General features: G+C 42.1%; 1 protein-coding gene across 3 annotated transcripts in view; it reads right to left on the minus strand.

Moving 5' to 3' along the window:
• Positions 1–782: 782 nt before the first annotated feature.
• The window catches only part of gnaz (guanine nucleotide binding protein (G protein), alpha z polypeptide), a 78,624-nt gene continuing 65,203 nt past the window's right edge, over positions 783–14,203 (minus strand). For all 3 annotated transcript variants that reach the window (XM_072658165.1, XM_072658166.1, XM_072658167.1), the window contains one exon: positions 783–3,018. In XM_072658165.1, the coding sequence (XP_072514266.1) occupies positions 2,674–3,018 (345 nt within the window). In that variant the 3' untranslated portion in view covers positions 783–2,673. The remainder of the gene's footprint in view (positions 3,019–14,203) is intronic.

Below are 14,203 nucleotides of genomic sequence, written 5' to 3' on the forward strand. Positions count from 1 at the left end.
TGGCCACTTTATTGGAAACACCTATCTTGTGCTTTTACTCACTGGCCACTTTATTGGAAACACGTAGTTTGTGGTTGAACTCACTGGCCACTTTATTTGAAAAACCTACCTTGGGCTTAAACTCACTGGTCATTTTATTAGTATTCACTGGACACTTTATTGGAACCCCCTACCTTGAGCCTCCACTCATTGGCCACTTTATTGGAAACCCCTACTTTGTGCTTATATTCACTGGACACTTTATTGGAAACACCTACCCTGTGCTTTCACGTACAGGCCACTTTATTGGAAACACCTACTTTGAAATTCCACTCACTGGCCACTTTATTAGAAACCCCTACTTTGTGCTTCTGTTCACTGGACTCTTTATTGGAAACACCTACCTTGAACCTTCACTCACTGGTCATTTAATTAGAAACCCCTACCTTCAGCCTCCACTCATTGGCCACTTTATTGGAAACCCCTACATTGTGCTTATATTCACTGGACACTTTATTGGAAACACCTACCTTGTGCTTCCAATTACAATTAGAAACACCTGCTTTGAAATTCCACTCATTGGCCACTTTATTAGAAACACCTACCTTGAGCCTCCACTCATTTAGAGCTACCAGAGAGGGGTTTCCGATAAAGTGGCCACTGAGAGTAACTGGTGATAGCACAGTGATGTGAAATGTGTATGGATTTGCAATTTATCGTACAGTTTATCTGCTGTCCCTGTAAGCCACGCCCACCCGACCCGAAACCCCAGCCCAGTAAAAACACCTCTGGCCACAACGGGAACATTTGCATAATCCTTTTATTCACTATTATTGTTCTTTTATACGTCTTTTTAAATATTTCTCTGTTTGTTTTCAGTGGACATCATGTAAAGTCAAGCCTGAAGCCCTTAGCTCGGGATGGTCGCACATCATCATCATCATCATCATCATCACTTTCATCATCATCATCATCATCATCGTAGCTGAGGAGGAGGAGGAGATAAAGAAAAGGGGGTGGGGCCTTTTCTGTCTGCCGATCACCCGTGTTTAAAACGTGAATGTTGTTTTTTATTATTATTAATCTTTTCCACACAGAAATGCACCTCACATACTATTTACACATCAGACTGAGAACAAAGTCCACTCAAAATGACGGCAGAATAAAAAAGGAAACTTCTGTTTTTTTCCAGGAATTTTTTTGCTTGTGTGTTTTTGTGTTGTTGTTTTTTTTCCACTCGGTTTCGCTCGTTTTTGTTTGTTTTTCCTTTATTTGTTTGTTTTTTATTGTTTTTTTTATTTTTTTTTATTTTTTTGCAAACACCAGCATTTTCTTGGCTAATATTCTCATGCTGGGTTGGGGTTTGAGCTGGATATGAGATACTGTCTCTCTGCTTACAGTCTCCTCTTCAGTAAATACCTCTCAGAAAACAGCTGTACAAGTGTACACAGTGTTCGACTTTGTTTTATATATATATTTATATATTTTTTTATTTATTTGTTTGTTTATTTATTTATATATATAGGTATTTGGGAGTATATTAGTAAAATCAAAAAATATAAGAAAACAAATCAAACTATAATTTATCAAAATTCCAAAGTAACAAAATCATGCATATTTGAATGTTTCAGCATTTTCTTGTTTGTTTGTTTTTCTTTTCAGTAAAAACCAAAAAGTTTTTGGACGGGTCTGTTTTCTTTATTTACATTTAGATTGGCACTATTTACGCTTCTGTTTTGGAAAGTGGAATGACCTTTTTTTTATTTATTTTAAACCAAACATTTAACGCTCAATTCAGTGTAACACTCTTGGAAAATCAGGCCTTTGCTCTAAAACTCTGGATCAGAGTACATCCGTACACCCTATTTTAGACAAAAACAGACAAAAAAAGAGCAAAAAAGAGAAAATAGAGCATTTTTCTAAGGGTCAGACAGCGATAAATAAAATACAGTGTGAACGTGTGTAAAAAGCCGCTGTATCTCAGCATTGCATGGTGGCAGTTTTCACCTTTGGAAGGGAGCCAAAGTGCTATCAGTCCCGTTTGTGGCCTGTTAGGCTCCCAGGTATGTTGTCGTCTCACTGGCGGAGGGGAATTCATACTATAAGAAGTGCGTCTTCTTCTTCAGACGTTTACCCTTTTTTTTTTTTTTTTTTTTTTAATCATCTCCCAAAGCAGCTTCACTCAAATCAGACTGGACCTGGAGCTGAACCTGGACCTGGACACGGAGCTGGAAGGGAATGGTGTGGACGTCTTGCTTGCTGGACTTTCAGGAACTGTTTGGCAGGCCAGAAAGGAATCTGTCAGAAGTTCCCAGTGTTTCCATGTCAAACATGTGCTGGACAATCGATTCCAACGGTCAGTCTTTTTTGTGAGTAAACAAAAAAACATAAAGGTGTGTATGTATGCATGAACATGTGTGTGTGTCTACATACTCGTAAATTCAGTGCAAACACATTTATACCAACGCTCAGACACTGTTACTAACTTCAGCAAGCTGGCAGCATCTGCCCCGCTGCCCTGGACCCTCTCCTACTGGTTCCTGCTGTAACCAGCAAGCGATGGAGGCCACATGTAATAGATGGGCGGACAGGCCTTGCTGTGTTTGAAAGGCTGCACTCATCTCTTGCTGTCCGTTTGCCTCCGTTTCTCTCCAAACCCCGCCTCCCCCAAAACCCCGCCCCCGTCCCCTGGTCCTAGCACAGCCCAATGTACTTGAGATTATTCTGGATAATCACGTCCGTGACGGCGTCGAACACAAACTGGATGTTGCTGGTGTCGGTGGCGCAGGTGAAGTGCGAATAGATCTCCTTCGTCTCCTTGTTGCGATTCAGGTCCTCGAACTGCCGCTGGACGTAGACGGCCGCCTCCTCGTAGGTGTTCTGGCCCTTGTAGTCGGCGAAGCAGACGGTCAGCGGGATGCGCTTGATCTTCTCGGCCAGCAGGTCCTTTTTGTTGAGGAAGAGGATGAGCGAGGTGTTGGTGAACCAGTTGTTGTTGCAGATGGAGTCAAACAGACGCAAGCTCTCTGCCATGCGACTCTGTTAGAGAGAGAGAGAGAGAGAGAGAGAGAGAGAGAGAGAGAGAGAGGTGGAGGGAGAAGAGCAGAAACAGATGAGTCAACAGATGAATACAAATAATAATTAAAATAATAATAAGAATAATAATTATAGATAGATAGACAGACATGCATAGACATACAGACAAACAGACATACACAGACATACAGTGCATCTGGAAAGTATTCACAGCGCTTCACTTTTTCCACATTTTGTTAGGTTACAGCCTTATTCTAAATTGTATTAAATTAATCTCTTTCCTCAAAATTCTACACAAAATACCCCATTATGACCATGTGAAAAAAGTTTTCTTGAGAGTTCTGAAAATGTATTAAAAATAAAAACTAAGAAATCACATTTACGTAAGTATTCACAGTCACTCTGTCAGAGCTCCAGCATTCCTCCGTCGAGAGAGGAGAACCTTGCAGAAGGACAACCATCTCTGCAGCAATCCACCAATCAGGCCTGTATGGCAGAGTGGCCAGGCGAAAGCCACTCCTTAGTAAAAGGCACAAGGCAGCCTGTCTGGAATTTGCCAAAAGGCACCTGAAGGACTCTCAGACCATGAGAAACAAAATTCTCTGGTCTGATGAGACAAAGATTGAACTCTTTGGTGTGAATGCCAGGCGTCATGTTTGGAGGAAACCAGGCACTGCTCATCACGAGGCCAATACCATCCCTACAGTCAAGCATGGTGGTGGCAGCATCATGCTATGGGGATGTTTTTCAGCAGCAGGAACTGCCAGACTAGTCAGGATAGAGGGAAAGATGAATGCAGCAATGTACAGAGACATCCTGGATGAAAACCTACTCCATAGCGCTCTTGACCTCAGACTGGGGCGACGGTTCATTTTTCAGCAGGACAACGATCCGAAGCACACAGCCAAGATCTCAAAGGAGTGGCTTCAGGACCACTCTGTGAATGTCCTGGAGTGGCCCAGCCAGAGCCCAGACTTGAATCCGATTGAACATCTCTGGAGAGATCTGAAAATGGCTGTGCACAGACGTCTCCCATCCAACCTGATGGAGCTTCAGAGGTACTGCAAAGAAGAATGGGCAAAACTGCCTAAAGAGAGGTGTGCCAAGCTTGTGGCATCATATTCAAAAAGACTTGAGGCTGTAGTTGCTGCCAAGGGTGGTTCTACAAAGTATTAAGCAAAGGCTGTGAATACTTACGTAAATATGATTTCTTTGTTTTTTAATTTTAATAAATTTTCAGAACTCTCAAGAAAACTTTTTTCACATGGTCATAATGGGGTATTTTGTGTAGAATTTTGAGGAAAGAGATTAATTTAATACAATTTGGAATAAGGCTGTAACCTAACAAAATGTGGAAAAAGTGAAGCGCTGTGAATACTTTCCAGATGCACTGTATATATAGATAGACAGGAAGATTGACAAAAAGGCAGACAGACAGACATACATAAATATAGACAGACAGAGACATTCAGATAGATAGACAGACAGACAGACAGACAGAAAGATAGATAGATAGACAAACAGACAGATATAGAGACAGACAGACAGAAAGACAGACAGAAAGACAGATCAATAGACAGACAGATATAGTCAGACAGACAGACAGACAGACAGACATAAATATAGACAGACAGACTGAGACATACAGATAGATAGACAGACAGACAGATATAGAGACAGATAGATAGATAGAGAGATAGATAGACAGACAGACAGACAGATAGATAGATAGATAGATAGATAGATAGATAGACAGACAAACAGACAGACAGATAGATAGATAGATAGATAGATAGATAGATAGATAGACAGACAGACAGACAGACAGATATAGAGACAGATAGATAGATAGATAGACAGACAGACAGACAGACAGACAGATAGATAGATAGATAGATAGATAGATAGATAGATAGATAGATAGATAGACAGACAGAAAGACAGACAAACAGGCAGACAGATTTGGAGTGGTAATGGTTCTATATAGCATCAAAAGAGGTTGCGCTATTCGTGAGTCATAGAACCCTTTTCAGCGCGAGACAGATCCCTTTTTAAAAGGCCTACAGTTTTCCCATTAGCAGCTCTTTTGAGTGTGTCGTTAGTGTATCTAGAACTCCTGATCTCCTGTGATGTTCCTATGTCAGTATCCAGAGGTACCCAGAACGTTGCAATACAGAAAACACACCCAGTGCAGTGGTTCTGCAGACAGAAACGCCTTGTTGATGAGAGCCGTCAACGGAGAATGCTCAGACCGGTTGGAGCTGACAGAAAGGCTACAGTAGCTCAGATAACCACTCTGTCCAGCTGCGGTGAAGCAGAGAAGAACCCCTGAATGTACAACACCACGCCCAACCTTGTGGCGGAGGAGCTACAACAGCAGAGGAACACGCCACATCTCGGAAACTGGAGGAAACTGAAGAGGTCTGCTACAGGAAGAGGTCTGACCCACTCAAACCCACAACGGCATCAGTAGACCAGTTTCTGAGAGGCAGCAGCAGCAGTGTGTGTGCTTGTGTGATGGACGGCTCACGTGACAACACCTTGCAGCTCAGCAGCTTCACACTGGAGCAGGCCTCAGGATGCTACCTGCTATCCACTGCTTGTTAGCTACATTAGCCCTTACTGGCTAGTTAGCAGGCTGCTTGACTGCAATGCACTAGCGCTCATTTTTGGCTGAGCTGTCACTTTAAGCGGCACAGCCTGGCACAGCGTAAACAGACAGAGCCCCGCCAGCTCCTTTTCCTCCTGTCCTGTGCTCTCTGTGCCAGTGGCGCAGTGTTATTTAAACTGCAGGCCCACAGGCTCAGGCAGAAACCTGCTCTTCAGCTCCATCTCTGCTCCATCTCTTCACCCACCTCTCACCTCAACTCCTTAATGACTGACCCCCCATTCATACCGCAGAACGCTGCAGGTGCTCTGATTTGGGACCGTTCCTGTGCTTCCTTATCATTTTTAAACTCACCTTTCTGTAAGCTTAGATGCTACACGATATGGACAAAAGTAATGGGACACCTGCTCATCCATTGCTGCTTCTAAAATCAAGAGGGTTGAAATAAAGAGCCGATCCTGCTTTTGTTGGAGGAACTGTCTCTACTGTTCTACTAGGTTTTGGAGGAGCATTGCTGTGTGGATTTCATTGCACTCAGCCATTGGAGCGTTAGTGAGGTCAGGATGTTGGATAATGATGATCACCTCCCCACCTCATCATCTTCACGATACGGACAAAAGTATTGGGACACCTGCTCATCCATTGCTGCTTCTGAAATCAAGGGGGTTGAAATAAAGAGCCGATCCTGCTTTTGTTGGAGGAACTGTCTCTACTGTCCTTATAGGTTTTGAAGGAGCATTGCTGTGAGGATTTGATTGCATGCAGCCACAGGAGCGTTGGTGAGGTCAGGATGTTGGGTAATGATGATCACCACCCCACCTCATCATCTTCACGATACGGACAAAAGTATTGGGACACCTGCTCATCCATTGCTGCCTCTGAAATCAATGGGATTGAAAAAAGAGCCAATCCTGCTTTTGTTGGAGGAACTGTCTCTACTGTCCTTATAGGTTTTGAAGGAGCATTGCTGTGAGGATTTGATTGCATGCAGCCACAGGAGCGTTGGTGAGGTCAGGATGTTGGATAATGATGATCACCACCCCACCTCATCTCATCCTCAACTCTTCAACTCATCCCAAAAGTGCTGGATGGAGCTCCACCATCCATCATTCCAGAGGACACAGTTCTTCCACTGCTTCACAGCTCCTCAATGCTGGGGGGCTTTATACCCCTCTAGCAGACGTGTAGAAAGTACTAGAGACCCAGACCTGAGTAAAAGTACAGGAGCTCTGTCAAAAAAGTGACTTGAGTAGAAGTAGAAGTGTCTTTAAGCTCCAGACTTAAGTGGAAGTATTGAAGTATTCAAAAGTTTTTGTACTTAAGTACTGAAAGTAGTTTATTCTAAATATAGGCCTCATACGAGTATTTGCAGGAGGTGAAGATGGAGAAGTATCTTCTGGTAGTTCTTCTTCTTCCATCTGGAGATAAACTAACAGAGCTGAAGCGTTAGTGTCCTCACTGCAGCAGCGGAGTGAGAGAGAGGAAGAACGGCAGCATGTTTAGACGGCTTCATCGAACCCGGTGACAGCGCCATCTAGTGCTCTGGAGGTGATAATGTGGGTTTGAAATGATTCCAAGACCAAGATTTGGCAGCAGTCCTGTAAGTTGTTAGGTGGCGCCTCCATGAGCATCCGTGAATCAGAGGGTGTGCGCATTATCCAAGGTTGTCATTTGGTAGGTCCTGACCACTGCATGTTCTGAGATGTTCTGGGCCAGTCACCTAACCATCTCACCACAGGTCTAAGATTCTTCTGCTTGGCCATTTTTCCTTGGCCCATCTATCCTCTGGAAGCAGAACATCAATGCCCAGTGAATCATTGGTGCTGCTGATCGTCAGCAGTCAGTATTATGCAGGGAGTGACCGGTCTGCTGTCTGAAGCCCAGCATGATCATTCCAGAGCTGTTACAAGGAATGATCGAACTCTTTGCTCAGTGGAAAATTGGCCCTGAGAGTGTTGGGCTTCTTCTCACAGTGTAGATTACCACTGTCCAGCTAAACGACCTGCAGAGAGAGTCAGGCTCACGCTGTATCCTCCTCCTCCTCCTCCTCCTCCTCTAGGACAAGCCTCCATAATAATCTCCAAACATCAGCAGTACAAATAAGAACCATCCCTTTCCAAATATTTAGCAGGATTGATTTCCAGCCTACTCCACAGCGGAGGCCGGGCCTCGTTCTCCGTGATGGAGCGTCCCAAAAGCAACACGAAGGAGAGGAGGAAGAGGGTACGAATTGACGTGGCATGTCTAATGAGGGCAATTTGCCCACAGAATCGTTCAGATGTCAACAAGCGCTGGATCTTCAATCGAGGTATTAACCTCTGTTTCTGCAAACCTGCTCAGTGCTCTATCTAATTCAATTACTCACCTGCCCGTGTGCAATTACCTCGCTGCGCCTCGCAAAATAATACCCATAATAATAAGGAGATGCAAATCCCATCCGTGGAACTGTCCTCCTTTCAACTTTTCCAGACCTCAAAACCACTAAAAATGTACAACCTATACAATTCAGCACCCATTCAACACCCATTCAACACCCATTCAGCACCCATTCAGCACCCATTCAACACTTATTCAACACCCATTCAGCACCCATTCAACACCCACTGTACCCTAAACCAACCTTTACTGAAGTTGCAGTTATGCAGTTATTACACAGTAATAATAACTAAATAATAATAAATGTAGGTGTTTCTAATAAAGTGGCCAGTGTGTGTATATCCAAGGTAAGTGTTTCTAATAAAGTGGCCAGTGTGTGAAAGCCAATTGTAGGTATTTTCAAGTGGCCAATGAAGAGAATTTCTATGTAGGTGTTTCTAATAAAGTGGCCAATGAAGTGAACTCCTATGTAGGTGTTTCTAATAAAGTGGCAAATGAAGTGAACTACTATGTAGGTGTTTCTAATAAAGTGGCAAATGAACGGAATTCCTATGTTGGTGTTTCTAATAAAGTGGCCAATAAAGGGAATTCCTATGTTGGTGTTTTTAATAAAGTGGCCAATAAACGTAATTCCTGTTCTCCTTTCAACTTTGGCAGACGTCAAAACCACTAAAAATGTACAAACTATACCATTCAGCACCCATTCAGCACCCATTCAGCACCCATTCAATACCCACTACACCCTAAACCAACCTTTACTGAAGTAGGTGTTTCTAATAAAGTGGCCAATGAAGGGAATTCCTATGTAGGTGTTTCTAATAAAGTGGCCAGAGTATGTATGCCAAAGGTAGGTGTTTCTAATAAAGTGGCCAATGAAGGGAATTTCTATGTAGGTGTTTCTAATAAAGTGGCCAACAACTGAAATTCCTATGTAGGTGTTTCTAATAAAGTGGCCAATGCAAAATAGTCACCATGGGAAAAAAAATTAGATTCCCCTAATTTAGCAACATCAATATCAATATTTCATATAAATTTCAAAAGACAGGTGTAGGTTCGCTGGTGAATTTGGAATAGTCAATGGCTATAATATTTGTGTAGTCATGGCGACCGACGCCCGGTTTCATTCACCACTGCAGTGAAGAAATGTTTCTCTGGAACAAAGCATTTCACATCAAATCCGCCCTGAACACACGTTTACATCACAACCACTGAATTATGCTGAAATGTAGAAAATCGGGTGGGGTTTCCCTTTAAGCTGTATCGATTGCATTATTCCGTCTCGACGTCTGATTATTTAATATAAAAAAATAAGTGGAGCAGTGATGCAAAAAATAATGCACAAATAGGCCTACATATTTCCCCCTGGTGACAGTGAAAGCAGTTTATCTGTTTAACATAATTAAGGACTCTTATTTTGTAGAAAGCCGCTGCAGCTGTGTGTTGTGTTGTGTTTATTTATTGTTTCCTTTATTGTCCATTTTATTGCCGCCTGAACCAGTAGCAGGATAATGGAGAAGGTTCTCCACTTTAACGTACGTTAATGTAATGAGATTTTACTCCAACTGATTCAGATTGAGATCTTAACCCAATAAGAGCCCCCCCCCCCCGCCCCCCGGTGTGCAGCCGCACTACAGTTTCAGCTGCCCTGCGGTTTCCTCCCAGTAGAACATTCCACTGACCAGTCAGCAATCTCCAGTCCACACCTGCAGGCTGACTGGCCAGCAAGCGCATATATAAGGCAGGTGTTTCCAATAAAGTGGTCAGTAACAAGTACAAGTGATCAAATAGCCAGTGTGCTGAAGCCCTTGGTGGGTGTTTCTGATAAAGTGGCCAGTGAGTAGAAGCTCAAGGTGGGTATTTCTAATAAAGTGGCCAGTGAGTGGAAGCCCAAATGAATGTTTCTAATAAAGTGGCCAGTGAGTGGAAGCCCAAATGAATGTTTCTAATAAAGTGGCCAATGACTAGAATTCCTATGTAGGTGTTTTTTAATAAAGTGGCCATTGAAGGGAATTTCTATGTAGGTGTTTCTAATAAAGTGGCCACAGTATGTAAGCCCAAGGTAGGTGTTTCTAATAAAGTGGCCATTGAAGGGAATTTCTATGTAGGTGTTTCTAATAAAGTGGCCACAGTATGTAAGCCCAAGGTAGGTGTTTCTAATAAAGTGGCCATTGTGTGAAAGCCAATTGTAGGTATTTACAAAAAAGTGGCCAATGACTGGAATTTCTATGTAGGTGTTTCTAATAAAGTGGCCATTGAAGGGAATTCCTATGTAGGTGTTTCTAATAAAGTGGCCATTGAAGGAAATTCCTATGTAGGTGTTTCTAATAAAGTGGCCAATGACTGGAATTCCTATGTAGGTGTTTCTAATAAAGTGGCCATTGAAGGAAATTCCTATGTAGGTGTTTCTAATAAAGTGGCCATTGAAGGAAATTCCTATGTAGGTGTTTCTAATAAAGTGGCCAGAGTGTGTAAGCCCAAGGCAGGAGTTTCTAATAAAGTGGCCAATGACTGGAATTCCTATGTAGGTGTTTCCAATAAAGTGGCCAGAGTGTGTAAGCCCAAGGCAGGAGTTTCTAATAAAGTGGCCAATGACTGGAATTCCTATGTAGGTGTTTCTAATAAAGTGGCCAATGACTTGAATTCCTATGTAGGTGTTTCCAATAAAGTGGCCAGAGTGTGTAAGCCCAAAGTAGGTGTTTTTAATAAAGTTCTGCAGTAACACACGGTCATTCATACACAGGTATATCATTAATGCATGTCTGCTGTATCTTTCCACAGTTACTTCAGATTCTACTGAAAGCTGGGCTTTGCTCGATCACTGACCAGTCTTGGATCTGAAGATTGGTCTGGAATGTCTTTTGAGTCTTGTGGTCTTGACACTGCAGATTTAATTACGGCATGACTGAGCCCTATCTGTTTACGGGGCTTTTCAGAGACATCAGCTGTGCATTACTCCGGCCCTCAGGATACATTTTCCCCTCCAAATAACTCTCTGAAGCCATCAATACGGGCCGACTATCAGCACACCAGAACCATTGAAAACTAGCATTAATCAGCTCAGTCATTTCCTCACTGGCTGATGGATGTGTGTAGCCCAACTGCTGGGTTCACGGCCGGGCTACGCAAAACCTCCACCCACCCGTTTACCGCTGCTGCCCAGCTTCACGGTTTGTTGCAAAGCCGGCTCTTTTATACGTTTACAAGCAACCCAATTTTATAATGGTTATAATGGTCGATTAATATATTAAATATTGAAACTAATCATTATGATCTGCTTAGTTATCAAATAACTCGGGTAGTAATAACTAGTCTGAATTATATTACACTCAAGATCAATATCCAAAATGAATTGATAATAAGAATGTATTAATTCTATTACTTTTTTAATAACTAATTATAAATTAATTAATTCTGGATATTACTTAAAAAACATATTCAGATTAAATTGAAATCAAATCAATATCCAGAATTAATATATAATACAAATGTACAATGTTCATAAAAATATATAATATAATAAATATTATACAAGCAACCCAACACAACATGTGCAACCGTCCACATGCGTCCATTCTATTACACCTAGTGTTGTATAGCGCCCCCCTGAGGTAGTGAATACAGCTTAGTGTAGTGTAATAATTACATAGGGCTGCAAAAACGACTGTTTTCATGGTCGATTAATCTAATAAATATTGAAACTAATCATTATGATCTGCTTAGTTATCTTGAGTAGCTATTTTAGCTTTTATATTTAGCTTGAAGTTGTTTCACATATTTTCGAACTAACAATGAAGACAATAAAGATAAAACATTTTCAAACATTCAGGTGAATTTTTCTGCTAAAATAAAATAAAAAAATGAGCAACAAAACTCAAATGTCTTTTTCCTGTCAAATTTTAAACCAGAGACGTGCAAAATAGCAGTGATAAAATATAACTAAGCTAAATATTTAATAAATATTTTTTCAGATCTGCCAAAAAGACGTAATTTTAGCTTCCGTCTGAAAGTATTTTGTGATTTTGCAACTCATTCCCCTCGACTGTATTAGATATCATGCTACTAGTTAGCCATACGATGTTGCTAACATGCTACTAGTTAGCCAGTTCTGCTACTAGTTCTGCTGATCTTACACAAAATTTACAAAAATAGTAATTTCATAAAAATTAAACAGCAACACTGTCAAGATGAGATATTTTCGTTGATTTTACGTTAACGGACAATTAATCACGTAAACACCCAGTGGAACAGTCCGGAGAGATGACGTGTCGGGGGTGTAGGATGTAGATAACTGTTGCTAATATTTGCTAGCAAGCTAACACAGGCTAAACGAACTAACTAGCTCAATAGCGGATAGCGCCCGCAAGATAACTAGCTAGCTTTACGTGTTGGTATCAGCTTTATATGCCAGAGTAGCAACGACAAAATGTTATCGTTGAACTTGTGCGAATAAGTTTAATAAATAAAATTAAATAGCGACGCTTTATCCAGATTAAAAACTTCTCAGTAATGATCAGTAAAAATCTTTTAAAAAATTTTAATCTGCCTCTAAAGTACGACGGCCGCGTGAAGCCGAGATTTTAACCAATGGAATGATAGCGTTATCAAACTGCTGCCGATGCAACGTCACATTGTCTTCCTACACAACAGAGGGCGCTGTTGCTTACAGATTCAAGCCCCGCCTCCGACAGAGAGCCGACCCCATTGGTTGGCTGACACGTCGATGTTCACAAAAGGTGATATTGAGGTTCCTGAAAAGGCCGTGTCATCGTAGAAGGTACGACTAGCTGATAGTTATGGGGACAGGCCTACCCAACACGGTCAGTGACCCTGTGACCTGGTCAAGACACCTGTCCACTTTATTTGAAACCCTTAAGAGTGTCTGTGTGAGGTATGTGTGTGTGTGTGTGTGTGTGTGTGTGTGTGTGTGTGTGTGTGTGATGTTGGACTTGCGAGATCATTCGTAGGTGTTATGTAATTGTGTGTAATTAAGTAATTAACTGTAATTAAATGTAAATAATGAAGTAAAGCCTGTTCACAGCAAACCGGCAGTGAGATGAAGGTACATTCGTGCATGTGTGGGTTTATGCCGTGAGGGCCTGTGTTAGTGTGTGTGTGTGTGTGTGTTAGTGTGTATGTGTGTATGTGTGTGTGTGTGTTAGTGTGTGTGTGTGTGTGATGCAATGGCTGTGGGCACGTGGTGGGCAGCAGCAGCGTGTGACTGGAGGAGGGGTTTAATGAAGACTGAGCCGCTGTTCGAAAGGTTAAACAACACATCACGCTCTGAGCAAATCACAAGATCTGAGAGAGCGAGAGAGAGAGAGAGAGAGAGAGAGAGAGAGAGAGAGAGTGAGAGAGAGAGAGAGAGGTAGAGAGAGAGGTAGAGAGAGAGAGAGAGAGAGAAAGAGAGAGAGCGAGAGAGAGAGAGAGAGAGAGGTAGAGAGAGAGAGAGAGAGAGAGAGAGAGAGAGAGAGAGAGAGAGGTAGAGAGAGAGCGAGAGAGAGAGGTAGAGAGAGAGAGAGAGGTAGAGAGAGAGGTAGAGAGAGAGAGAGGTAGAGAGAGAAAGAGAGAGAGAGAGAGGTAGAGAGAGAGAGAGAGGTAGAGAGAGAGGTAGAGAGAGAGAGAGGTAGAGAGAGAAAGAGAGAGAGAGAGAGGTAGAGAGAGAGAGGTAGAGAGAGAGAGAGAGAGAGAGAGAGAGAGAGAGAGAGAGAGAGATATAGAGAGAGGTAGAGAGAGAGGTAGAGAGAGAGAGAGATAGAGGTAGAGAGAGAGAGGTAGAGAGAGAGAGAGAGAGAGAGAGAGAGAGAGAGATATAGAGAGAGAGGTAGAGAGAGAGGTAGAGAGAGAGAGAGACAGAGGTAGAGAGAGAGAGATAGAGGTAGAGTCAGTGAGTGTGAGACAGATAGGGCTATAAGGACTTTAAGGAGTGGAGAAATGAGCAGAGCTCAGAATCTGAAGATGCTGTTAATGCTGACAGTGACCAGCAGATCCTTCACTGACCGACTAACTGCACACCTACCAAACCCAGCGTGATGTGCTAATACATAATTAATACATAGAAACAAGCGGATCATCAATTAATGGACTCTAATAAATAGCCCTAATAAATAATAATACATAAATAAATAAATAAATAAATAAAAAATATCCTGAATAAAGTTCATAAAAAGAACATCCAGAATGAAGTTCTAAAACAATGGATTTGTA

The sequence above is a fragment of the Salminus brasiliensis genome, chromosome 16, assembly GCF_030463535.1.
Source record: "Salminus brasiliensis chromosome 16, fSalBra1.hap2, whole genome shotgun sequence".
In the NCBI taxonomy this organism is placed as follows: domain Eukaryota; kingdom Metazoa; phylum Chordata; class Actinopteri; order Characiformes; family Bryconidae; genus Salminus; species Salminus brasiliensis.